Below are 25,500 nucleotides of genomic sequence, written 5' to 3' on the forward strand. Positions count from 1 at the left end.
GCTTACTTCAATTAGCATGATTTCCTCCAGTTCTTCCCATGTGGCAATGTGCTTCATGCATTCATCATTGCTTTTTAGGGATGCATAGTACTCCATTATATGTATGTACCACGGTTTTTTGATCCATTCATCTGTTGATGGAAATTTGGGTTGTTTCCAACTCCTTGCAATTGTGACCTGTGCTGCGATGAACATTGGAGCACAAATGTCTGGCTGTGGTTTGTTTCTTGCATCTTCTGGGAATATGCCCAGCAGAGGGATTGCTGGGTTGTATGGTAGCTCAATTTCCATCTGTTGTAGATATTGCCAAATCAATTTCCATAGTGGCTGTACATACCTAAAGGTCCACCAACAGTGGACTAGAGTTCCTATCTCCCCACAGCCCCTCCAACACTTGTTACTTTCTGACTTTTTTGAATTGGGCTATCTTTCAGGGTGTTAAGTGGTATCTCATAATTGTTTTAATTTGCATTTCTCTTACAGCTAATGATCGGGAACATTTTCTCATATGTTTACTGGCCATTCAGATTTCTGCCTCTGTGAAACTTCTATTTAGGTCATTTGCCCACCTCCTTAGTAGGCAGTTAGTTTATTTTCTTATTGTAAGCTTGTAAAATATTGTAGATTTTAGCAATAAGGCCTTTGTCTGATGGGTCATTGCTAAAGATGTTTTCCCAGTCCATGGTCTCTCTTATTACTCTCTAGGTGAATTCTTTCGATGTACACAGGTGATTTATCTTCAGTATCTCTCACTTGTTAACTTGTGATTCCTCTGTATTTGTATCCTTCCCTGTTTCCGATAGCCTATGTATTCCCTGTGCCAGGGTTCTTGAGTTTGTCCCAATGCCCGCATTAATGGCCCTAATAGTTTGGGGTTTTATCTCAAGGTCTGTGATCCACCTTGAGTTTATTCTTGTGTATGAAGTAAGGTAAGGGTCTTGCTTTGTTTTTCTGCAGGTAGATATCCATTTTTTCAACACCACTTATTGAAGAGGGAATCTGCTTCCCATTTGATATTTTTGGGGCCTTTATCAAAGATCAGTTGTCTGTATGCTGATTATTTCATTTCTGGGTTTTCAGCTCTTTACCATCGATCTTAATACCTGTCAATATACCAGTACTTATACCACACTGTTTTACCACACTGTTTTAACCAGTACATTATACCACACTGTTTTAACCACCGTGGCCATATAATAGGTGCTAAAATCAGGTAGAGCAAGCCCTCCCACTTTGTCCTGGAAGAAAACTACTTGGCCAACTGACTAGAAGCGATCCACATTTGTACCCATTCCAAAGAAAAGTGATCCAACAGAATGCTCACATTAGAGAACAGTATCACTGATATCACATGCAAATAAAATTTTGCTGAAGATCATCCAACAATGGTTGCAGCAGTATGTTGACAGGAAGCTGCCAAAAGTTTAGAAGAGGATGTGGAACAAGGGATATCATTGATGGTGTCAGCTGCATCTTGTCCCAAAGCAGGGAATACCAGACAGTTATTTACTTGTGTTTCATTGACTTTGCATAGATATTTGTCTATGTGAGTCATAACAACCTAAGGATAATCTTGAGAAGAATGGGAATTCCAGAACACTCTTTTGTGCTCTTGTGGAACCTGTACATGGATCAAAGGCTGTTGTGCAAACAGATCAAGGAAATACTGCATGGTTTAAAGTCAGGGAAGGTGTGTGTCAGGGTTGAATCCTCTCACCATACTTACTCAATCTGTATTGTTACTAAATAATCCGAGAAACTGGATGGTATAAAAAGAATGTGGCATCAGGATTGGAGGAAGGCTTATTAAACAAACTGTGATATACAGATGACACACCCTTGCTTGCTGAAAGTGAGGAGAACGTGAAGTACTTGCTGATGAAGTTCAAGGATTATAGCCTTTGTTATGGATCACAAATTACTGTGAAGAAAACCAAAGTTTTCACAACTAGACCAATAGGGAATATCAGGCTAAACAGAGAAAAGATTGAAGTTGTCAAGATTTCATCTTGCTTGAACCACCATCAGTGCTCATAGAAGCAACAATCTGAGCTCAAACGATGCATGGCATTCGGTAAGTCTGCTGCACAAGATCTCTTTAAAGATTAAAAGCAAGGATATTACTATGAAGACGAAGATTCACGTGAACCACACACACCATGGTATTTTCCATTGCCTCATATGCATGTGAAAGTTGGCCAATGAATAAGGAAAACTGAAAACGATCAAGTACCATATATGCTCGAGTATAAGTCAACCCGAATATCAGCTGAGGAACCTAATTGCACACAAAAATGTGCTGAAAAACTCAGATTATACTCAAGTATATACGGTAAATTGTGATGCTGCTGCAGAGCATATTGAAAGCAACATGGACTGCTTAAAGAACAAGTTTCTGTCTTGGATGAAGGACAGCCAGAATGCTTCTTAGAGGCCAGCATGGTGAGACTTAGTTTCGCCGACTCTGGACTTGTTATCAGTCAAAACCAGTCCCTGGAAAAGGACTGGTAAAATGCTTGGTAAAATGGAGGAGAAGCAAAAAAGAGGAAGGTACTTGATGAAATAAATCAACAGAGTGGCCACAACTGTGGCTCAAACATAGGAGCAATTGTGAGGGTGGCGCAGGACTGGGCAGTGTTTCTTTCTGTTGTACCTAAAACCACTATGAGTCAGCATGGACTCAATGGCACCTAATAGCAACCACACGCTTGAGCCTCAGAGCTCTCAATTTTGCCTGATTTTACTTAGAGGCCTGAGTTTCAATACACAATAATCTGACAGAAGCTGGTTTTATTATTCATGAACCTAGTAAGGGATTTATGTAAGGAGGTGGCAGTTTCTGATTATCTTAATTTTCATTTTGTTTATGATACCAATTCTTTGAGACTTATGACACCAAATTAGTTTCCTAGGACGGTTGTGACAAATTAGTGACAAATTATCACACACTGAATGTCTTCAAGCAAATAGAAATGTATTCGATCACAGTCTTGAATCTGGAAGTCCAAAATCAAGAGGTCTCTAGGGTCAGTCTCCTTCTTAAAGTTCTAGGAGAGACTCGTCCTTTGCCTCTTTTCAGTGTCCGGTCACTCCCAATAATCCTTAGTGCTTCTTAACATTAAGTTGCATCATTCCAATCTCGACTTTCCTCCCTGTCTCCCTGTATGTCCTCTCTTTCTCTTAGAAGGACATCAGTCATTGTATTTAGAGCCCATCCTAAACCAGTTCGATCACATCTCCACCTTCAACTGGTTTCATCTACAAAAACCTTATTTGCAAATAAGCCAACCTTCTGAAGTTTCAGAGACATGAATTTTCAGAGGGCATTACAGACACCACGTTAAATAAGTTGCCTCTTATTATCTTGCAATCATGATCACTTGAAGGGAAATAATCCTCAACGTGTCAAATAAGGCAACAAGTATCAGATGATGTACAGTGTTATCAGGAGAGAGGCTATAACGACTTTCCCTGCTTGCTTTCTGCTCCAGCGCATGTCCATACTGAGTGTCAGCAAGCCTTTAGTAACTAAAAGCCACCAGTATGTTTGCTTGGTGCAGACTGAAAGGAGCTGAAAGTCTTGGCTCATTGTCATTTGGAGGGCCCCACAAAAGAGGGCTGCTCTTGGATTCTTTGTGGGACTCTCTATTCTGCCTGAGCTGTCTCCTGCTGTTCTCTCACCACTTTACTGCCTTTTCTGTTATAGTCCCTGAGTGACCAGGGAAGACCTTGGCAAACGTAAAGCAGTTAATGATTTATTTAATGGGAGAAATAGATGAAACTACCACCTCGTTTGGTGTGAGGGCTTTTGCAGGATTTCGCTCTTCCATACCATGTGGGATCATGAAATGCAGCTTGCTATGTATGTTCCAGGACACGCTGCAGCTGAAGCTCCTGGACCCCTGGGGGGATTAGGCAGTTCTAGAGGGTGTTCAGAGGGCACCCTAGGAGAAGTCAAAGAAGGGCAGTGAGGTCTGCTCTGAATTTCGGAGTAACCCCCACTTTGGAAGTATTTTTCTCTCGACCTCTAGAAACCCCCCTCTTCCCATTAAATCTGTGATTCCAGGCAATTGTTTTTAAGATGCCTTCATTGTGTTTGTATTAGGGCCTTGGCATCAGATAAGTCAAGAATTAAAGAACTTATAAAGCTTAATGCGAGTCACATTTTTGGTCCCATATCAAAATTTTGAAATTTGACCTGGTTAAATATCAACATTCACCTGCGATTCCTTTAACTCTTCTTTAAAAAACACTATCTCAAAGGATTAAAATTAAATCAAATCAGATTGCATAAATCCAGGGAGGCACAGTCGCCTGGATACTGTAGGAATACACAAATGGCTGGCAGAGTAACTGGAAAAGCCGTCTGTCTGATGATAATAGAATTCCCCATGTGAGCAGTGGCAGGTGAGCAGACAAGGCGTTCTGTGTACATAACGGTGAGCGGCTGTCCCGTGTACTTTGTCTCTTGAACGAATGTAAGCTCTGTTCATTTCTTTCAGTTCTTTGTTTCGACACCAGTTTTTGGTTCTGATGCCATTTCATACTACAAAATATTGAGCGACAAGGACGGCTACAAACATATTCACTATATCAAAGACACTGTGGTATGTTCATTCCAAGATTTATCTCTTTAAAGATCATTCACTTGGGGTTGCTCAAATAACGCTGAGCTTCACACAACATAATGCTTGTCTTTTTATAGGAAAATGCTATTCAAATTACAAGTGGCAAGTGGGAGGCCATATATATATTCAGAGTAACACAGGATTCACTGTAAGTATTGCATGATGTACCATTCAGGTTTTAATTGGCACTGGTGGGCGAGCAAATGATACTGCACTACCTCGTTTAGTAAAGAGTATTTTTGTTTATACTTACTCTCTAGTATAATTCCATTAAGATAACACATTCCTTAATAACTAGTCAATCTGATTTGCTTTTGGAAAGAACATATAGTACAGTGGTTCTCAACCTGTGGGTCATGATCCCTTTGGGGGTCGCCCAACCCTTTCACAGGGGTCCCTTAAGACGATCAGAAAACACATATTTCTGATGGTCTTAGGAACTGAGACACCGCTCCTTTATCCATCTCCTGGCGGGCCCACCCACATGCAGATACATCCACATACGAGTACCCAGCATGAAGACTGTTACCCATGCGACACCATGCTTCAAGACAAAATTTCATTTATTTGTAACTAGAAATAAATATATCACAATATATTTTTATTATTTTTGTGATTAATCTATGCTTTAATTATGTTCACTTTATAGAATGAAAACACATCCTGCATATCAGATATTTAATTACAATTCATAACAATAGCAAAATTACAGTTATGCAGTAGCAATGGAAATAATTTTATGGTTGGGAGTCACCATGACATGAAGAACTGTATAAAAGGGTGGTGTCATTAGGAAGGTTGAGAACCAATGGTTTAGTACGTGCTCACTTTTCTACTTTCATACAAAGAATAAACTCCTTAAAATAATAACTGGCTCTGAAAACAAACTTGATCTTTCAGCATGGTAATTATTTATAGTCATTCACTGTTATGTAAGTATAAAATAATTATCTGCAGCTATCATTTATTGATAAACTACTGTACATCAGATACCATGAAGTAGACATGATTACACCCGGTTTACAGATGAGACAACTATGACTCAGAGAATTAAGTAACTCAGCCAAGACCACACAGTTATTTATTTGACAGGATTCACATCCAGAACACTCTTCAACTGTTATGGACCTTAACCTAGGGCTGCTTTCTTCCTGTTCCAGCCTGTTTAAGTCTGGTGTACACAACTAATCCATCTAAAAATAGCCATTTTTGATTAAAACTCTTTACTCCAAGAGTGTATACAGTTCCTTCCCCTCATTGTTAATGAAGTTTAAATTCAAGGGTACTCTCAGTGCTCCTGATCTGCCCTCTGTTTACTGAAGTTCTAGGATGAAATCTGAGATGATTTGTTCATGGTAATTGAAGAAAAACCTGTCTGAAACCTGTTGCCAATCTATTGGAGTATATTAATAATGAGCAAACAAATTTGGAGGTTATAGTAGGGGCATTGAAATCCCCTGAGTAGTAAGAAAGACAATATGAAAAAAAGGAAGGGAATTTTCAGGCACAATATATTTAGAAAGTAAAGGTGGCTGCAAGCAAGCACAACCCAGTAATGGTCATAACCTTGGCTCAAGGTGATGGAGGCTACACTAGAAAAATGGCAATGAAATGTAGACTTTTAGAGGACAGAGCGATGCCTTCTTTTAGGACATTTTTAGCGTTTAGCTTAGTGCTTGATACAAAGCCGTTACTGAAATATAAATAAAATACTCCTTAAATGCAAGAGAAGAAGGAAGAGATGGGAAATCCAACATAGAGATTTAGTGAGACTGGAAGATTACTGGATCTGGGTGGAAAATGGAACAGAACAAGGGCAGGTGGATTTTGTTGCAAGTTATAGATATGAAGAGAATCAGGAACCTTTGATGGCAAAACAAACAAACAAAATTACAGGTAGCTCTCTGGGCAAGAGACTGAGCAGTCTTAGTTACAGGAAGTCTTGAGTTGATGTGGGAAAGGTAAGTGGAAGCGATGATCAGACATGTAAGAGGATGCTAGATCAGAAGAGAAATTTCATCCTTGGAATGAATTGTATTCTGTTGCCTTTCCTTTTACCAGAGAATAACAAGGTTTTATGTCGGTGAGGCACTATGAGCTGGACTTTGCCCAGTAGGACTGAGAATTAAAAGCTGGTAACCACACCTTGGTTATTCTAGACATTTCACACCCTGTTGTGCTATCTCTGGGGAGAACAAAACAAGACAGCTATTTTGTGATATTCCGTTGAACTCACAGAAGAGTAGAAATAAACATCATACAAATATTTTGTGGGTGAAGATAAAATAATCAGAAGATGTTTGAACCATATCAAAGTAAAGATATACAATCAAAAGATGTTGGCCAGCTCAAAATGGTAGTTTTCCAAAGGGAAATGGGAGCTCATGTCAGTGATTCATTTCATTGGAGCCCTTGTGTCACAGTGGTGAAGAACACAGCAGCTAACTGGAAGGTCATCAGTTTAAACCCTCAGCTGCTCCACGGTAGAAAGGTGTGGCAATCTGTTTCCGTAAACTTTTACAGCCTGGCAAACTTGATGGGAAACTTACTTTGTCCATTAGGACCCCGTGAGTCAGATTCAACCCGTCAGCAACTGGTTTGACTGTATCATTTAATCACCAATGCTTCTTTAATAACTTCTGAATGTATTTGCAGGTTTTATTCTAGCAATGAATTTGAAGGCTATCCTGGAAGAAGAAATATCTATAGGTAATTGATTCTCTTCTATGTTGATACATGAATAAAAAATACATAAGAGTTTATATATAGGGTGTGTAAAATGATATATATATATATGGTGTGTAAAATGATTTTTTAAAGCCAGAGATGTGATAAAACATTGTTCATGAGTTAAAATTAAACACCCAGAGGATATTGTATAAAATATCAGTTTGAAAATGTAAAGCGCCACCCCCAACCCCCAAAATAATGCTGGCCAGGTCAATATGTTTGTCTATTGCAAAAGGAAGAGCCAAGAAAGTCTACTACTGATATAAACATGGTTTGAAATCGCACAAACAAGTTTAGAGATAATTGAGGCTATTTGTTCCTTTAGCATGCATTTGTTCACTATCTGTGGTAGAAAGTCTCCAGGTCTCTCTACGAAGATTCCTTTAAGTGGATTCAAAACTCCCATCTTTCAGCTAGCAGCTGAGCATGTTAATTGTTTGCACTACCAGAAACTTCCTATAATCGAATCTAGCAAGATAAGATTAGAAAATGTCCCCTACATATGATTCTGATTTTTCATGTTTGGGTTTATAACCAGAAATGTGTGTGTGTGTGTGTGTGTGTGTGTGTGTGTGTGTGTGAATGATCCATTTCAAAAACTCTGCTGGAGACAGTGAGGGACCAGGGAGGTAGGCACAGACTGGCTTGTGAAGGAATGCAGCAAAGATGCATACCCAGGCTGTGCTTCCATGAACCTAAAGTTCTAACCAGGAGGAATAAAGGGCACAGGACATACAGAAGCATGAGACAGACAAAGAGAAATGAGAAGACAGAAACCTGTGACATCCCCATTAGCTAGTAGAATCTAGGTGACTCCCTCTGCACCATTTGAGGTGTTATATATTTCTCCCACCCCAGGGAAGCCAAAGAAGGTTTATGTCTAGTCTATTCAAGCAGAAATGGATCAAATCTCAGACTTCATCAAAACATTATAAATGGCATTGGCAGTAGGAAATTTGAGTGGGTTTGATGTCAATATGTAAATTTGTCACTTTACATAGTGTTTATGTTTTGATAAATATAATTTCAAATTTTCAGCTTAGTTTTATTTTCATTTCTCTCTAGAATTAGCATTGGAGGCTATCCTCCAAGCAAGAAATGCATTACTTGCCATCTAAGGAAAGAAAGGTGCCAATATTACACAGCAACATTCAGCGACTACGCCAAGTACTATACGCTCGTCTGCTATGGTAGGTACTGAACCCAACACAAGCACTACCATCACCAATGTCACTGTCATTAATCTTGTCACCACGCTCTGAATCTGAGTTACTAGGATTTAGTATTTGTAAGAGTCTTCGTGTTTGGTGTCCCTGGGTAATGCAAACAGTGTAATGCACTCAATGGCTAACTGAAAGGTTGGAGAATTGAGTCCATCCAGTGATGTCTGAGAAGGGCTAGAGCTCTACTTCTGAAAAATCAACCATTAGCAACCTGATGGAGCACAGTTCTCCTCTAATACCCATCCTGTCACCCTGAGTCAGAATCAACTTAATGGCAATGGATACCCGTTTTCTACATTAGCTTATAAAATTCTTACAGATAAAAATGAAAGAGTTTTAAAAGAGTTGCTATGGAATTTACTCACACCATGTGTATCAGAACAGACCGGTCCTCCACAGGGTTTTCATTAACTGATTTTTCTAACGTTAATCTCCGTACCTTTCTTCTGAGATGCCTCTGAGTTGACTCAAACCTCCAGCCTTGCTATTAGAAGTCAAGTACATTAACTATTTGAATCTACTAGGCACTTGAAAAGGTGCCCTGGTGGCGCTGTGGGATAAGCTTCAGCCTACTACCTGCAAGGAGAAGGAAGAGACTGTCTGCTCCAGTGAAGATGGGCAGCCTGGGAATCTTTACAAAGATTTCGTATGGGTCAGAAGAGACTTGATGGCAATGAGTTCAGTTGAGCACTTAAAAGGAAGATAGGCCAGTATTATTATCCCCATTGTAACTGGAGGAAAAGAGTCTGAAATGTGCCAAAGGTCTATACTGCTGGTAAGCAGTAGAATCAAGATGTGAGCACCAGCCTGTAGATTAAAGCCATGCGCTCAGCTACTAAGTCCCACAGTACCATGATGTTTCCTGCAAACACCATCTAACGCATTCAGATATAGCAGGATTCAAAAATTATCATCAAAAGAAGTATTGACTATTGAGTGCCAGACCCAATTTCCTGGAAACATATCAGACACCTACCACCAGGGGAAAGAATGATGGCTTTGAAATGTGAGATCCTTTGGAAACCGATGCTGCTTTGAACACTAGTTTCAGTCGCTGAAAAACAAACCCCCTGCCATGGAGTGGATTCTGACTTGTTGCTACCCTTTAGAGGGTTCACCAGAACCCACAACCTCACTAGACAGCGGATGGAATCGAGCCACTGACCTTGTAGTTAGCATTCCTATGATTCTTCCACAGTGCCAGACCCTTTATCATCCAGTATGCTCACTCATGGATGGCGTGAAATTTGAAAGACAGCTACCTACCCAACCAACTAGAAGAGATACACATCTGTGTCTCTTCCAAAAAAAAAAGTGATACAGCAGAGTGTTGAAATAATGGTGAATGGCATTAACGTGGTGTGAAAGCAAGGGTTTGTTGGAGATAAAAGCAGTGGCAGCAGTCCATCCACAAGGAACTGCCGCTGGGGCCGAGGTTATCCCTGATGGTATCGGATGGCTTCTGACTAAAAAGAGAACATCTGAAGAATGTTGACCAGTATGTTATTAACTATGCAGAGGCATTCGACTGTGTGGGTCATAACAAACTATGGACACCATTTCAAAGAATGGGAGTTCTTGCATCCTTGAAGGTGCTCCTACAGACCCTATGCCTGGGCTGAAAGGCAACTGTTTGAACAGAGCAAGGGGATAGCAGGGAGTTTAAACTCAAGAAAGATGTGCATCGGGGCTGTATCCTTTTGCCAGACTTAGTCAGTCTGTATACTGAGCAAATAATCCAAGAAGAGGACTTGGATCACTTACTGAAGAAGATCAAAGACTCCAGTCTTCAATATGGATTACATCTCAACCTAAAGAAAACAAAAATCCCACAAGTGGACCAATAGGATAAGGATTTTCAAGGATTTCATTTTACTTGAATTCACAATCAATGACAATGGTTGTGAGATTAAATAATATGTTGCATTGGGCAAATATACTGCCAACTAAATCTCTTTAAAGTGTTAAATGGGTGTCACTTTGAAAACATAGATGTACCCGACTGAAGCCAGGATGTGTTCAATCACTCATTTGCATGTAAAAGCTGGACAATGAATAAAGACAGCCAAAGAATGGATGCCTTTGAAATATGATGTTGGTGAAGACTATTGAATACATCACGGACTGCCAGAAGAAGCAGCAAATCTGTATTGGAAGAAGTACAGCCAGAATGCTCCTTTGAAAAGAGGCTGTTTTCAGGAGGCACCGACCTCTACAGAAGGACGTCCTGCTTGGTAAAGCAAAAGGTTAGTAAATAAGGAGGAAGACTCGCAATAAGATGCACTGACGCAGTCGCTGTGACCATGGGCTCAAACATACTGAGACTGAGAGGAACGCCCACGGCTGGGCAGTGCACGTAGGTGTGGGATGTGTCGGGCCGAGCCGATGACTGTCAACAACAGCATGCATTTTCTAACATCAGAAAACCTAAGCAATTCATTTAATTCTTAAAAAAATTCTAAGTAATAAAATATACAAAACATTTTCTGACTAATTAAACTATGCGTTCAGTTAGTACATCCTTTCTATGCAAACGTAGCCCGGGTGGCTTAGTGGGTTATGTATGGGGCTACGAACCACAAGGTCACAGTTTGAAACCACTAGCCTCTTCACTGAGCTTCTCGACTCCCATCAAGGTTTGCAGTCTTGGAAACTCACAAAGGCAGGAATTATTTTGTTCCTGTAGGGTTGAGTTGAGTCAAAATTGATACGATGGCAGTGAGATTTTTATGTAAATAATTTATTTTACAAAGAACAATGCATCTATATCTTGATAATTTGACAAGCAAAGAAAAAAAAGATTTAGTTAGGTGATCAATAAATCAAGGAGAGCTATTAGGATCTCAGTAGTCATCAGAACCGTTTGGCAAACTGACTTAGCAAACTGTAGTTTTCCACTTATGCCCTGTCCTTTGCGGTTAATCCATGAGTTTTGGTGGGAGTGGAGGAAGTGTCCTTGAAAGGATCAGAGCTACCAAGTACACGCTGCTTTTCCGTTTCGAATGTCAATTCCCAGAGAGGCATGGGGCCAAAGGAACAAATAGAATATCAGTGACTCCCTTTGCTTCGCAGAACAAAGGCTTCCCTGACATACTTGACTACATGGACATGAACAAGCACGTTGACCCAAATACTCCTGTCAAGGGGTCTCAAGAAGTCAGTTTACTGCAATCTTTTCATAAAATGTCTGGTCAGAAGCATTTGTAAAGTTAAGAGGTTATAGTATTTGGTGATATGTGCTGATTCTGATTATGACCTTTAAAGGCATACATGAAATTATGTCCAGTGTTGTTCAACTCAAGCTGTGTATTAATTCAGTATCTTACATGCGAAGTCATGAAAGCTTCCATGCCAGGTAAATGGTATCACGGACCCAACCACACTCAGTCGTCTGTTTTTCTCTCGTTTCTGGAAGGCAGCAGCCGGTTTCTTTCATCTCGGTTTTCATGAGGTAAAGAAGGATGGCCCATACTTAGTAAAGAAGCCATGTTTTCCAAATGAGCAGAGACGCTAGAGAATATCAGAGCCTTGCTGCTTTTCACAGGGTCTCCCCCAAAACTCACACTCGATGGTCGAAAATGTAAACAGATAGTAGTGATGGCGGCACAACATGATACATGTAATTAATGTCACTGAATTACAGTGGTAAGGAAAAACCTCATTCCGTGTTGAGATATTTGAAGATAAAGAAATTGGCGATCCTACACGTGCATCCATGCATATTTATATTTATATTCATTCTGCATCTGTTTAATGCTTTAATGTTCTCAATACATGACTTTGCATTTTATGTAACTTTGGCCTCTACTACTTGAGCGTTAGTGCTTACCTAAGAGATAAGAACTCAACAAACCACTAAGCTCTGATCAAAAGTTGATGGGAGAGTCCTTTCCAGCACTTGAATCGCCTGACTTTTCCACCACTCCCTCTTCCTCGGCAGTATGGTAATTTCCCATTTAGCAAAAAATATCCTGTGTGGGAAGCCCCACATCATCTGGTGTTTTTGAAGCTCCAATAAAATGAGTCACTGCGCCATCATAGGAAAAACCTTGAAATCTTTCCCTTTAGGATGAAGAGTAAAGCCTCGTTATGTAACTTCAAACTCTTGGAGGGGGTGTGTGTGAATAAATCCCCAGTTATAGGATGAAACCTGGGACAATCGTGTTAATGAGGTTGGTGGAATGAAAACACTACCGGAGAGAAAGATCTGGATGATTTATGTTAACTCATCAAGGACTTGCCCTCAGGTGTGTGTGTGTGTGTGTGTGTGTGTGTGTGTGTGTGTCACCGAGGTCAGTCATGAATCGGTGTCGCCATATAAGGACTACAGATCGATCCATTTCCACTACCAGGGCACTGCCACAGAGCGGAGGTCGATGGAGTAGAAGTCTATGCAGTCAAATCCATATGTCAGGTCCCTACATTCAGATCAAAATAATAATATAATAGTACTAGTAGTAATAGGTATACTGATCATTTTTTTTAAACTTTAAAGAAAAATGGATAAAAATTAAAATAGTCAATTAAAATACCAGGGCACTGCCATAGAGCGGAGGTCGATGGAGTAGAAGTCTATGCAGTCAAATCCATATGTCAGGTCCCTACATTCGGACCAAAATAATAATATAATAGTACTAGTAGTAATAGGTATACTGATCATTTTTTAAAAACTTTAAAGAAAAATGGATAAAAATTAAAATAGTCAATTAAAATCTATCAACTTCTGAGACTCTACAAGAAGGAAATGCTGGTTTTTGAGAGGCCTTCCAAATAGCAGCCCATGCCCCCAAGCCAAGTTCAGAAAGGCTTAAGCTAGACTGAGAGAGGCTGGCAAGTGAAGCTCAAAATGTTGGCTTTAGCACTTGGCAAGGCTGTGCTCATGGTCCCGATGAGCACACACAGAGGACTTAGGATGACGTAGCCTGACGTGGATGTAAGTAGACAGTCTCGGAGCCCCGATGGGGTGTGACATTGTCACACTTGCACTACTGAGGAACAGATTTTAACACATGTTCTCTGCAGGCAGAAAACATTCCAGGAGAGAGGCTGAAGGAGCTACTGATGCTCCAGATATTTTTCTAGCGCTTACCCCAAAAGCAATTTCCCTGTTTGTGTGAAACCAGGCATGCTGTTCTCACATCGCCTCCTCCACTCAGAAGGAGGCATCAAAGCCCACAGAGTGCCCAATGAACTTTTACCTACAAGTGCACTAGTTGTTGCTTTGAACTCTGCAACTACCTGAACAAATTTATTCTTCCTAGGTATTATTTTACAATTCAAGTAAATAAACTTAGAATTTAATTATTTATATATCACATTTAAACGGTCAGTTTTCTCTTCGACATAACTGAATACAGTGAACCCTCGCCACTTCGCGCTTCGACTTCCGCGGCTTCACTCTATCGCGGTTTTTGCATAACAGCGCATGCTCTGTCATTACTGCCACTGATTGGCTCATACTGTACACGCTTCTGTCTGCATCGCTACATATTGGAGCTACATATCAGATGCATTTTTGCTTTTGTACAGTGTACTGTAATTGTTTGTGATTTTTAAGAAATTTTATCTAAGCCCTATGATGGCTCCTAAACGAGCTGCTTCTTCTAAGCCTTCTGACAATAAAAATAAGCGCCAGAGGAAGATGCTCACCATCCAGGAAAAGGTAAAACTTTTGGATATAAGGAATCCTACTTCGCGGAATTTCATTTATCACGGTAGGGTCTAGAACCGATTAACCGCGATAAACGAGGGTTCACTGTACCTTAAGAGAATAAGTCGCTGGACCTGAGGGGTCAGGACTATGGTCTCAAGGGATACCAGTGTCCATTGACTTAACTTAGTCCACAAAGAGAGCGTCCTACATCTTACTTTGGGGAGTGTCGGTTGAAATCTTCAAAGTTTGTGAGTGACCATTTAAGGTCCTACTAGTGGTTTCTTCCTGTTTGGAGTAGAGAAGAGTAAAGAAAATTGAAGATACGTGGAAACAAGTAGTCCAATGACTTAAAGTAGGTCACATGAACACTTGTATGCTACAACTCTTGAGACCATAAGAACTAGATAGTACCCAGTTGCCACTGCCAACTGTTCTAAACATGATTGCATTAGATCTTGGATAGAGTGGGAGAAAAATGTGGAACAAAAATAAAAATCTTAAGAAATATCAGTTTTACTGGTCACATAGACTCTGGTGAAATGCCTGAGACTATAGCCCTTAGTCAGTGGAGAGGTCTGGAAATGAATTCACTCCATGGATCCATTTTTAGCCAAGCAAGTGGGCGGTTCTGTAAGAGGAACAGTAGAGCAAACGGGGCGCATTTACTCAAGAACAAAGTTTAGAAGGGATAGGATAAAAGGCGGAATGGAAACAGGAAACAAGAGAAAGGTGGGATAAGTAATGTCACGCGGTGGGGATTGTGATCAATGACGTGAAACAAATTATGTATGACTGGGCGAGTGTAAGACTGATGACGCGCTCTGTACACCTTCACCTAATTCACAATAAAACGTTTTAAAAGGGTAAGGAATGGAGTGAGGCCCGTTTGGGCACGTAGAATCTGAATGCTGTATTTGAATAGACCCTGGTAGACCCTGGTATAGACCCTGGTGTGCCACCCAGATCCGCAACCTTCAGGACTAAAACCAAACTCACTGCTAACTCACAGCAACCCCCGTGGGTCTCTGAGACAGTAACTGTTCACAAGAATAGCAAGGCTAGTCTTTCTCCTGTGGAGGTGCCGTTGGTTTCAAACTGCCAACCATGCGGATGGCAGCTGAACAGGTAACCACTATACCACTAGGGCTCCTCATCTTCAGGACTCGATCACTTATTTTCCTACCTGTTCTGTGGAGCTTGCCCTGGTTCTAACCGCATTCAACGACTGCTCCAAACTGGAGTGAAAGCCGGCCCTGTTGCTTCAACTTTGGTCAACTCCGTAACACCACCCCAAAGCACAAGCTCCCCAAATGGTTGTCTGAGGCCTTTCTTATGACTGCACTTCATTCCATCTCCTCCCCTAGCCCCACCATTGTTCATCCCAACAGCACTTCCTGAGAAACTTCAGACACACAAACCTTCAGCTGAGTGTCCCTTGGGGAGTGTGACCTCCACAGCATATTTGAATATGCATATTTTTTTCTGCATTTGTTTTTGCTAGTTGCGGTCAAGTGGACACTAATACATAATGAGCGTAAGTCTAGCAGAACAGTCTACCTAGTCCTGCGCCAGCTTCATCATCACTCAATGGTTTCATCTTTCGGCATTATGTCCAACAATGTCCCGTTGTGATCATTAGGTTTTCAGAAATGGATGACTAAACCTGTCCTAGTCTGTCTCAGTCTGTCAACTCAGATGAAACCTGCCCACGCTGGGTGTCCCTTTTGGTGTTTGAAATATCGGTGGCATAGCTTCTAGCATTAGAGCAGCACACAAGCCACTACAGTATGGGGCGGGGTGGGGGTGGGGTGGGGGGCTGGGTGCATTAGCTACATGAAATCAGAGATGTTGGATTTTACCTACCAAAAATACTGAACATTGAACCGAGAAGCCAAAATTAGTACCATGTCATTGGATCTCCCTTTCGACCCATTTTAAAGTTGTTACAGTTTTTAACATGTTTTGCTTTCTTTTCTGTGAGGTTTTTCTATATTTTGTATGGTCATTGTTTTGGGGGGGCATGGCACGGGGGGTTGTTGTTTGTTTGCTTCCTGTGTGTGTTCTGTAGGATTTTTGTGTATATGAAATCCAGGGTAGGTAAAACTGGATCAATAATTACCTAGGGGCATGGCAGGCAAGGATAGAGGGAAATGAGGAGTTACTGAGAATGAGGACAAGAAGAAATGTTCTGAAATGGATCGTGGTGATGATCACACAACTCTTCTTAATCTGATTGAGTGATTAAACTGGATAATATGTTAAGGGTATGCCAATAAAACTATACTTGAAAAATAAAAAATACAACATGGGTCCTGGGGAAGGCTATTTGACAATAAAGACATAACTAATGTTTCCCTAATACAGCATGACATCTTCCCTCACCACTTGGCACTGCTGCTTCATGGATCTATTTGTATAATTCTTACACTCAAACTCATTGTCGTCCTGTCTATTCTAGCTGCTACAGCGACCCTATAGAACAGAGTAGAACTGACCCTGTGGGTTTCCAAGATGGTAAATCTTTATGGGAGTAGACAGCCTCATCTTGCTCCCTCGGAGGGCCTGGTGACCTAGTGAGCACCCCAACACGTAACACACTGTTCAGGATCACTCTTGGAGAAGTGCATAGGCAATGATCGCTCCCATCTTTGATTGGGTCCTGATCTCGCATGTTTAAATGTATTTTGGGATTAAACGAAGTATTTGAGTTTGATACTCATCACACATCAGCAATTCTTGTTTCAGACATATTTTAAAATGAGCCATATGTTTGTTTTTATTCCACTCACAGGCCCGGGACTCCCCATGTCCACCCTTCATGATGGCCGCACTGATCAAGGTACTCTGCCTTGCATGCTGTAGTCTTGAGTGCCCTGTAGCACTGCACTGAAGAACGCAAGGCATAGCTTTGGCTGTTCCTTGGGTTAAACCCGGTCATATGAAATTCAACAATTATTGGTGGTAAAAAACCTGATGGGCTGTCGGTGAGTTATATCAGAGGGATTAGTCGGGTCTCCTGAAATCAGTCTTCTAGAAAGCACAGAAGTTTGGAATTGGAAAGAAACTCAGGACATTCAGTACAACCTCCCTCCCACATAAAAATTCTGTCTTCTGTAGCATCCCCAACTGGAGACAAAGCCCCAGATAGAGAGCAGAGGGTGACTGTCACACTAGCGTTTTTGTTTTAACAGCTACATCACACTGTTGCCACATTTGAAACCCTGAAATTGGGAGGCTCTTTCCATTTTCAACTGCTATCGAGCCTGCCTGTTCTCCATCCAATATTTGTGAGATTGGTTCAGAATAGTCCAAGGCTCCGAGATGACCGTTTTTCCTCTCAATCATGTTATCCAGGTGGATAATTTCTCATGTAATTCCCCTGCTAGTTTTAATTTTTTTCTTATTATTAAACAACGGTATAGGTTTAGATTTGTTGGAGAGCAGGGATAAAGAGAGACACTTCTCTCAGCATTGATACCCAGGATGGTCTCCGGAGAGCGTGGGTGACAAGTCAGGTGACAGTGTCAGGATAGTCTGGCTGCCAGCTCAGTGGCTCAAGGCTAGGAGAAAAAAAGTCACGGAGGAAAAGCAGAGTCAATTCAAGAACCCTGCACAGGACTTGTAATAATGGAACCGTGAATTAAGCTCACTTAGACATTAGTTTACCTGCGTCTAATAGTGAAATCCTTTCCCAAAAATGACAGATTGTATTTCTAAACTTGGCTCATTTTGGGCTGCAGTTGGAAAACTTGGAAAACAATACTATTTTCAAATATGAAGGATTTTCGTTGAATGGAAATCACCAGAGAATGTGTACTCTTCGTTGCATCATGACATTGTGACGGCAAAATAAAGGTTATCTTCCCCAAACAGGAATTTACACTTTCTTGATAGCATTGCCACATTCATGGCAGATACCGTACTGTGTACATGACTATATTATTTCACCCAATATTTAAAAGGTGTCCAGTCTTCATGTAGCTGGGTCACATCTATTTCTCTTTTCTAATGCACCAAGTAGAATGAAAGTCCTTTCAGATCAGAGACCCTCGAGCTCGCCTGATAATGAGCCCTTCCCGAGAGGTTTTTGTAAATATTGATTCGCAAACGATTTCCAGAGACCACAATGCAGTACAGCATGGATTGGACCAGGGAATCTGTATTTTTGATAGCTTCCTCAGAAAAGCTTGGGAGCTGTCGTTTTAGAGAAGGTACTCTGCCTTCTATTTATTTTTAGTTTTGTCACCCATTTTCCACTGCATTTGGTGCCAGTAATCTTCATCCCAGATGTCTGGTTTGGGTGCCTACCACATTACACCAGATGCTGTACCAGAACATAAAATGGCTCCATAGTGGGTTGGACAACATCCTTGTCCACAAGGCAAGTACAGCTGAGTGGGGAAAGCAAAAGTATAACTGAGCAGTTATCATACAGTGTAGCAGGTACTAAGGGGGCATCCAGGGATGCTGAAAGCACAGAGAAGGAAAGGTTACCTCATCTGGACTCTGAGGTCCAGGCAATGTTCCTAGGGATGACTGCATCAAACCAGAGACTTGTTCAAGTATCAAGATGGTGCTGAGCTGCCTGGCTTGGTCAAGTCCATTGATATTGGTGCTTTTTTTTTTTAATTGAAGGAGGGGTCTCATTGTACAGCATAAACCTTCGGAGACATTATACATTTCATTTTGAAAATACAGTGTGAGGTACTAATGAGACATCTGAATGGAGCTGTCTTGTAGATACATCGCTTTGAACATGGATGACAGAATTGGTAGGAACCGAAGATCAATAAATGGAAGTCTTCAGCGGCCAGAACACATGCTTACTTAAGCTAGGGATGTGGATAAACACCACGGGGTAGGAAAAATGAGGGCGAGCGGGGCTAGTAAAGAAAGAGCCTAGCATTAAACTTTGCAGAACACGAACACCCATGAATTGGACAGAGAAAATGAGCCTATAAAGGAGATTGCATGGAAGGAAGAAGACAGAAGAACAACTTTGAGGGTATGGGTCCCTGAAAAGTAGGGGGAAAGAACATTCTAGTTGGCAGGGAAGAAGAGAGTGAGTGTCAGGTTCTGCAGAGTGATGCAAGGTCGGCTCCAAATCTTAACGAGAAGAAAATGAACCCCATATAGCCAGGGCAGTTTCAGTGATGCAGTTGATGTGGAAACCAGACTGGTTAGTTGCCCAAACCAAATTCACTGCCATCAAGTCGATTCTGACTCATAGGCCTACCCAAGACAAAACAAAAACCAGTGGTTGTTGAGTAGATGCTTGCTCATGGCAACCCCTGCAGGTCAGAGTAGAACTGTGCTCCATTGACTGACTGCTCAACGACTGTGCTCTATAGAGTTTTCCAGAAGCTGGTTGCCAGGCCTTTGGTCACAGTGCCTCTGAGTGAACTCATACTGCCAACTGTGTGGTTAGCAGCTGAATGCTTAACCAAGCACACCACCCAAGGAGTCCTAGGGCCGTGAGTTAGGTACATAAAAAGAGAGTATATTCAGGAAGTCTGTTTGTGAACACTGGGGAGAGGTCAGAGGATGACTGGAAGGGATTGGTGGAGATTTGGTTTTGTTTTTGAAAGGTGACAATCATTTGAGCATGGTGAAGTGTTGATGGGGGAAACTGGAAAACTGAACGGGGTGAAAAGAGAGTGCACAGCGGTGCCTGAGAAGTTGGACAAGGATAGAGTTAAGCATAGAGATGAGGAGTGGGTCTCTTACAATTGTAATGAGAGAGAAGGAGGAAATTACTGGTGTCATTTAAGGGTGTTTGTAGACATGATAGAAGACAGTGCAATTCCTTCATTTTCTCTATGAAGTGGAGCGAGGCCATATTCTGAGTGTGAAGATATTGTGTAGTTGGAGGTTTGAAAATAGCAGATAGCGATTGAGCCACATGCTGTGGAAGCCCAGAGGGCTGTCACTTGGCACTGAAAGGTCAGTTAAGGTGTAGTTGTCTTGAGGATGACAGGTGCCCATTAGAATTAACTTATTGGCCCTATTTATCAGATTCTCAATTTAAGTGAATGGACAGTATATCATGACTAATCTGATGTCAGTTGGATCTTGGCTCAAACAGAGAATACTAGAAAGATGGTTACTTATGTTTCCTTGGCTATGCAAAGGCATTCAACTGTGTGAACCATAAGAAGCGGTGGATAACCCGGAGAAAAATGGAGATTCCAGAACACTTCATTGTGCTTTTGTGGAACTTGTACATGTATCAAAAGGCAGTTGTGCAAACAGAACAAGGGAATTCTGCTTGGTTTAAAATCAGAAAAGGTGCACCTCAGGTTTGTCTCCTCTCACCGTACTTGTTTAATCTACATGCTGAGCAAATCACCTGAGAAGCTGGTTGGATTATATGAAGAAGAATGTGGCATTGGGATTGGAGCAAGGCAGATGACACAGTTTTGTTTCCTGAAAGTGAGGAGGAATTGAAGCACTTGCTGATGAAGATCAAGGATTGTAGCCTTCAGTATGGATATAAGGAAGACCAAAATCCTCATAACTGGATCAATAGGGACCATCATGATAAATGGATAAAAGTGCCTTTCACTGTGGTCTAAACCAGATCAAGTACACAGGTACAGATAAGAGCTCAGGACATGGAATCCAGGTCAGATAAACCCCTCAGGAACAGAAATGGGAGTAGTGATAATAGGAGGATAGGGGGAAGATGGTGAGGGGAGGGTGGAAGAAACCATGGGGGAAGGTAGATGGTGGTTGGTGTAACATATAAAAGTAATAATAATATACAATTTATCAAGGGGCTACAGGGCAGTGTAAAAAGAGGAGCTAATACCACAGGCTCAAATAGAATATAAATGTTTATAAAATAATGATGACAACATATGTACAAATATGCTTGATATAATTGATGTATGGATTGTTATAAGAGATATAAGAGCCCTCAATAAGATGATCTTTTAAAAAAAGAAGAAGAAAAGTTGAAGTTTTCAAGGATTCTGTCTTTCTTGGATCCACAATCAGTGCTCGTGAAAGCAGCAGTCAAGAGATCAAGAGGTGTACTGCACTGGGTAAATCTGCTGCAGAAGACCTCTTTAGAGTATTGAAGAGCAGGAATTTTTCTTGGAGAACTCAGGTATGCCTGACCAAAGCCATGGTATTTTCCATTGCATCATATGCATGCGAAAGTTGGACATTGAATAAGGAAGACCGTAGAAGCATCGATGCTTTTGAATTGCAGTGCAGGAGAGGACTATTGAAAGGACCACGGTCTGCTGACAGAACACACAGTTCAGTTCTGGAAGGCCAGAGTGCTCCTTAGGGGCAAGGATGGCAAGACTTTGTCTTACATACTTTGGACACATTGTCAGGAGAGACCAGCCCCTAAAGAGGGGCAACATGCTTGGTATATTGGAGGGGTGCAAAAAAGAGGAGGGCCTTCAACAAGCTGAATTGACACAGCGGCTGCGTCCGTCCGTGGGTTCAGGCGTGGGGACACTGTGAGGAGGACGCAGGACTCTGCAGGGTTTCGTTCTGATGGGCATAGGGTCGCTATGGGCCAGAGCGGACTCCATGGCATCTAACAACACCAACACCACCGCCAACAATGTGATCTAAACAGAAATCAATCACATGAAGCACATGCAACATGCCAGGCCCTGGGTAGTGAGTGGGCTGGGTCTGCAATGATAGATGAGTCTACAGGTGATACATGGAAGAGAGTAAAAGGTGCTGTCTGAACTCCTTACCAACTTGCTAGGTGATGGAAACCTGTCTTGCAAAGCCCAGTCACCACCCCTCACTGTCTGCAAACCTGATGCAGAAGACCCATGTCTTCTCCAAGAGGCGGGAACATTACTTGCTATCCATTAAAAAAATAACACCGGAACTAGAGGCAGTAAGGAAGCTTATGAATTCAAGTTGACATTTCAATAAATAAAGAATCAGAAATGTTCCATAGCCAGGAACAAAATAGAGATGTCAAACACAAACCAACATGACAGCACCTGCATATTATCTCTGACTTTCTGCACTTGTCATAAAAGAATAAATAGCAATGCCGCCACTCTGCTGATTCCACACAGGATCTCTAAACCGCTACAGCTCCATATGCTGGGTCCACACAAGGAGAATGAAGGAACAACTGGCTCTTGTGCATTTACGATCGCCTGCAATTTCTGTGCTCTTAACTTTTCAGTCTCACAGGTATCTCTTTCCAGGTGGATTTTCCAAAGTTAAAGCGAAATTGATTGTCTCATGCACAACTTATACCCCGAACATCTCTGCTTGTGCTGAATTTAAATCTAACGCATTGGAGAAAATGCCATGAGTGTATGAAAACGGAGAGTCACAAGGGAAGAGACTTAGTCAACTCAAGGTAGTTCTCAGGACTCCTTTGGGTTCCCTATCTTCAGGGAGCGCTTTTTAAACAGACACAGAACAAGAAGTTCAGAGGCTACCTTTTGTAGAAATGTCCATGTCTCAGAAGTCATCCAGACCCTCTTTTAAAATTAAATTTCGTATATTATAAAAAGATGAGTTGTTCCTCTAGAGGATGATTGGTGTCGTCTATGTTCAAAATATGAGTAAGTAAGAAAAGGGTCTAGTTGATACGCAGCGCAGGTTTAGTCCAAACACAATGTGTTTAAATCCACCTCTGTGATTAGTGAATGGCTGCAGGCAAGCCTTCTCCGTATGACCCTGGCCTTGGTCTTTACAGGGTCTGCACAAAAAGACCCGAGCAAAGCAGTAGCTGCTGAGGGGACTTGCTGGGCCAGTGAAACGCAAGGCACAGAGGTCAGCTCAGAAAATTATGGGTTTTTTTGGGAACACCACAGAGTCAGAGTCCACTCAGTGGCAGTTTGAGAGGGTCTCCCCGATATATTTTCTTGAAGGACATAAGAAGTCCAGGGGGGTTTATTAGGAATAAGTTTTAGGAAAATGGAAACTGTATTGGCGAGAAAAAGGCCAGGAAATTTACACCAAGGAAATTGTTTTCTATCCTTGCAGTGCACAGCCCGATTCCTTGAGGTGAGCCAAGGTTGCCCTGCCAGAATTTCATTGGGAAATCTGACCTCATCCACCCTTGGGCTCTGAACGTACAAAACATGTCAAAGGAGCATCCTTGAGAATCCCCGAATGCAGCCTGACTTGGCGTAAACCAAAGTGGGCAGAAACATTCTTTCAGGGAAGAATCGGAGAGAGGAAAATACTGCCTCCTGAAGTGTATGGACCTAGGTGGAGGACACATCGGACAACCATCTCTTCACATGTTGATATTTTTGTTTAAGCAAAGGTTCTGTTACTTTGTAGCAATACTTTTTGACTCAGCCCAACCAAAACAAAACCGCCCTCACGATCATTAACTTGGCTGGGGCTCATAGCAGCCCTGCAAGATAGGTTGCAGCTGCTCCTCTGGATTCCAATACCAGCATTTCCCGGAGTAGAAAGCCTCGTCTGGCTCCCGCAGAGCACGAGGGACTTCCAACTACTGAACTTGCTACCCCACTACGCCAACGCTCCTCGACTCCAGAAGAGCTTGTTAAACGCTCTGTTTCCAGAAGCCTGTTTATGCACACCGTCAATCAGCAGCATCCAGTTTAATGAATTTGTTCACTGTCAAAGTTAAAGTGGGAGAGGTTGCTGTGTTAAAGTATACACAGCATTGGGAAAATGTTCAAGGTGAAAGAAAGCTGTTCATAGACTAAAATAAGCCTGGATATAATAAGATAATATATCAAATGAAAACAACTGACCCTGCAGAGTGTAAGGTCTGCATTTGAGATCCTATCTGATTTTATCAAAATAGCTGCCTCGTGAGAAAGGTTTGGAAAGAAGAAGATACCCAGTAATTCAGTTACTATATATATTTTTGATTCTAATAAAATATAACAGAAGATTAAGAGGTAGATATGAAAATCATAGAAACAATATTTAACTTAACATTCTGGAAATAGAATTGAATAATGAAATATTTTAAATGGAAGGGCTCAGCAATTTCTTCCACTTTTTCTCAGGAGATGATGAAATTCCACCTACTCAGTCAGTTCATGTGCAGTAAACGCGTTTGAAAGGAGGAAATGTGGCTGAATAAGCTTCTGTGATTCTGTGATGTGTGTCAATGCCATATGTATCATTTAGGGGACAATAATTGAAATATGATATCCTTCAGGAGAGCATGAATTCTTTAAAAACTGTTTTAGATGTATACTAAACAATATGAAGCTCCTTAAGCAATTTTAAATAGTTTGGGTTTCATATATATAAAAGCCAGAAGAATTTTAAGGGAAAAAAAGGTTTATTAAAATCGTAATTAAAATTTGCATTTCAATTTCTTTTTTTTTTTTTTGCATTTCAATTTCTTTAAGAAATTAAAATCCTGGAAGAAAATAAAGACTTGGAAAATGCTTTAAAAAATATCCAACTGCCTAAAGAAGAAATTAAGAAACTTGAAATGGATGAAATTAGTAAGACCATTAAAAACTCTTCTTTATAAATATGAAATTGAGTACTTTTTTGCTTGTAAAAATATATATATATTCATTTACGTGTGTGTGTGTGTAAAATGTTGCCATCCAAACCCTACAAAATATTGTAGATAAAAGTAAAATTAGCTTACTGTAATAATAAGTGAAAATACTTAGTTTTACTAACATCTTTGATATGCTTGTGAATAAAGTTAATCTTACATTTCAACATTAGCATTTTTTCAGTGCATATCTAATTTTAATTTTAAAATGTGTGCTTCTAGAACAAACATGTATTCAAGATTTCTAGCCCTTCATGAAATAACTATAAAATGTGCTCACCAAAATCTATTTCAGTTATATTCTAAAGTTATAATAATACTGTTTTAATTGATTTAGTGTTGTATCTTGTTTTAAAAGTACTGTCACAAATACTTGGGAATAAATTATTTTTTCTTTCTTTTTCACCCCCAAAGCTTTATGGTACAAGATGATCCTTCCCCCTCACTTTGACAGATCAAAGAAGTATCCCCTACTAATTCAAGTGTACGTGGTATTTTCTTTGGTGTAAAGCTTGTTTACTGGAAATATGTTGGATGAAACACATTTATGAGATAGAACGAACCATTCTCCTTGGTAACAGTTCATATTGATGCTGTTTTTATATATTCCTCAACTAATCAGAGTAAATAAAATATGGTTAATTAAAATAGATTGAGGAAGTTGTGTTTTAGATGGACTTGCATGCATTTGCTGTGCTGAATTTCCCTTGTGTGGCAGATTGCCGGCTGTGTCAGAATACCTTTAAGCCTGAGAAATTGCAG

At 40.9% G+C, this 25,500-nt stretch overlaps 1 protein-coding gene across 1 annotated transcript in view; it reads left to right on the forward strand.

Moving 5' to 3' along the window:
* LOC101649394 (fibroblast activation protein alpha) overlaps positions 1–25,500 on the forward strand; it is a 102,845-nt gene that overhangs the window by 55,915 nt on the left and 21,430 nt on the right. The window contains exons 13-19 of the mRNA XM_045298074.1: positions 4,503–4,607; positions 4,706–4,776; positions 7,284–7,337; positions 8,424–8,548; positions 17,026–17,073; positions 24,578–24,676; positions 25,153–25,243. Of these exons, the coding sequence (XP_045154009.1) occupies positions 4,503–4,607; positions 4,706–4,776; positions 7,284–7,337; positions 8,424–8,548; positions 17,026–17,073; positions 24,578–24,676; positions 25,153–25,243 (593 nt within the window). The remainder of the gene's footprint in view (positions 1–4,502; positions 4,608–4,705; positions 4,777–7,283; positions 7,338–8,423; positions 8,549–17,025; positions 17,074–24,577; positions 24,677–25,152; positions 25,244–25,500) is intronic.

The sequence above is a fragment of the Echinops telfairi genome, unplaced genomic scaffold, assembly GCF_000313985.2.
Source record: "Echinops telfairi isolate 266 unplaced genomic scaffold, ASM31398v2 ScPeMD7_4;HRSCAF=17, whole genome shotgun sequence".
Lineage (NCBI taxonomy): Eukaryota > Metazoa > Chordata > Mammalia > Afrosoricida > Tenrecidae > Echinops > Echinops telfairi.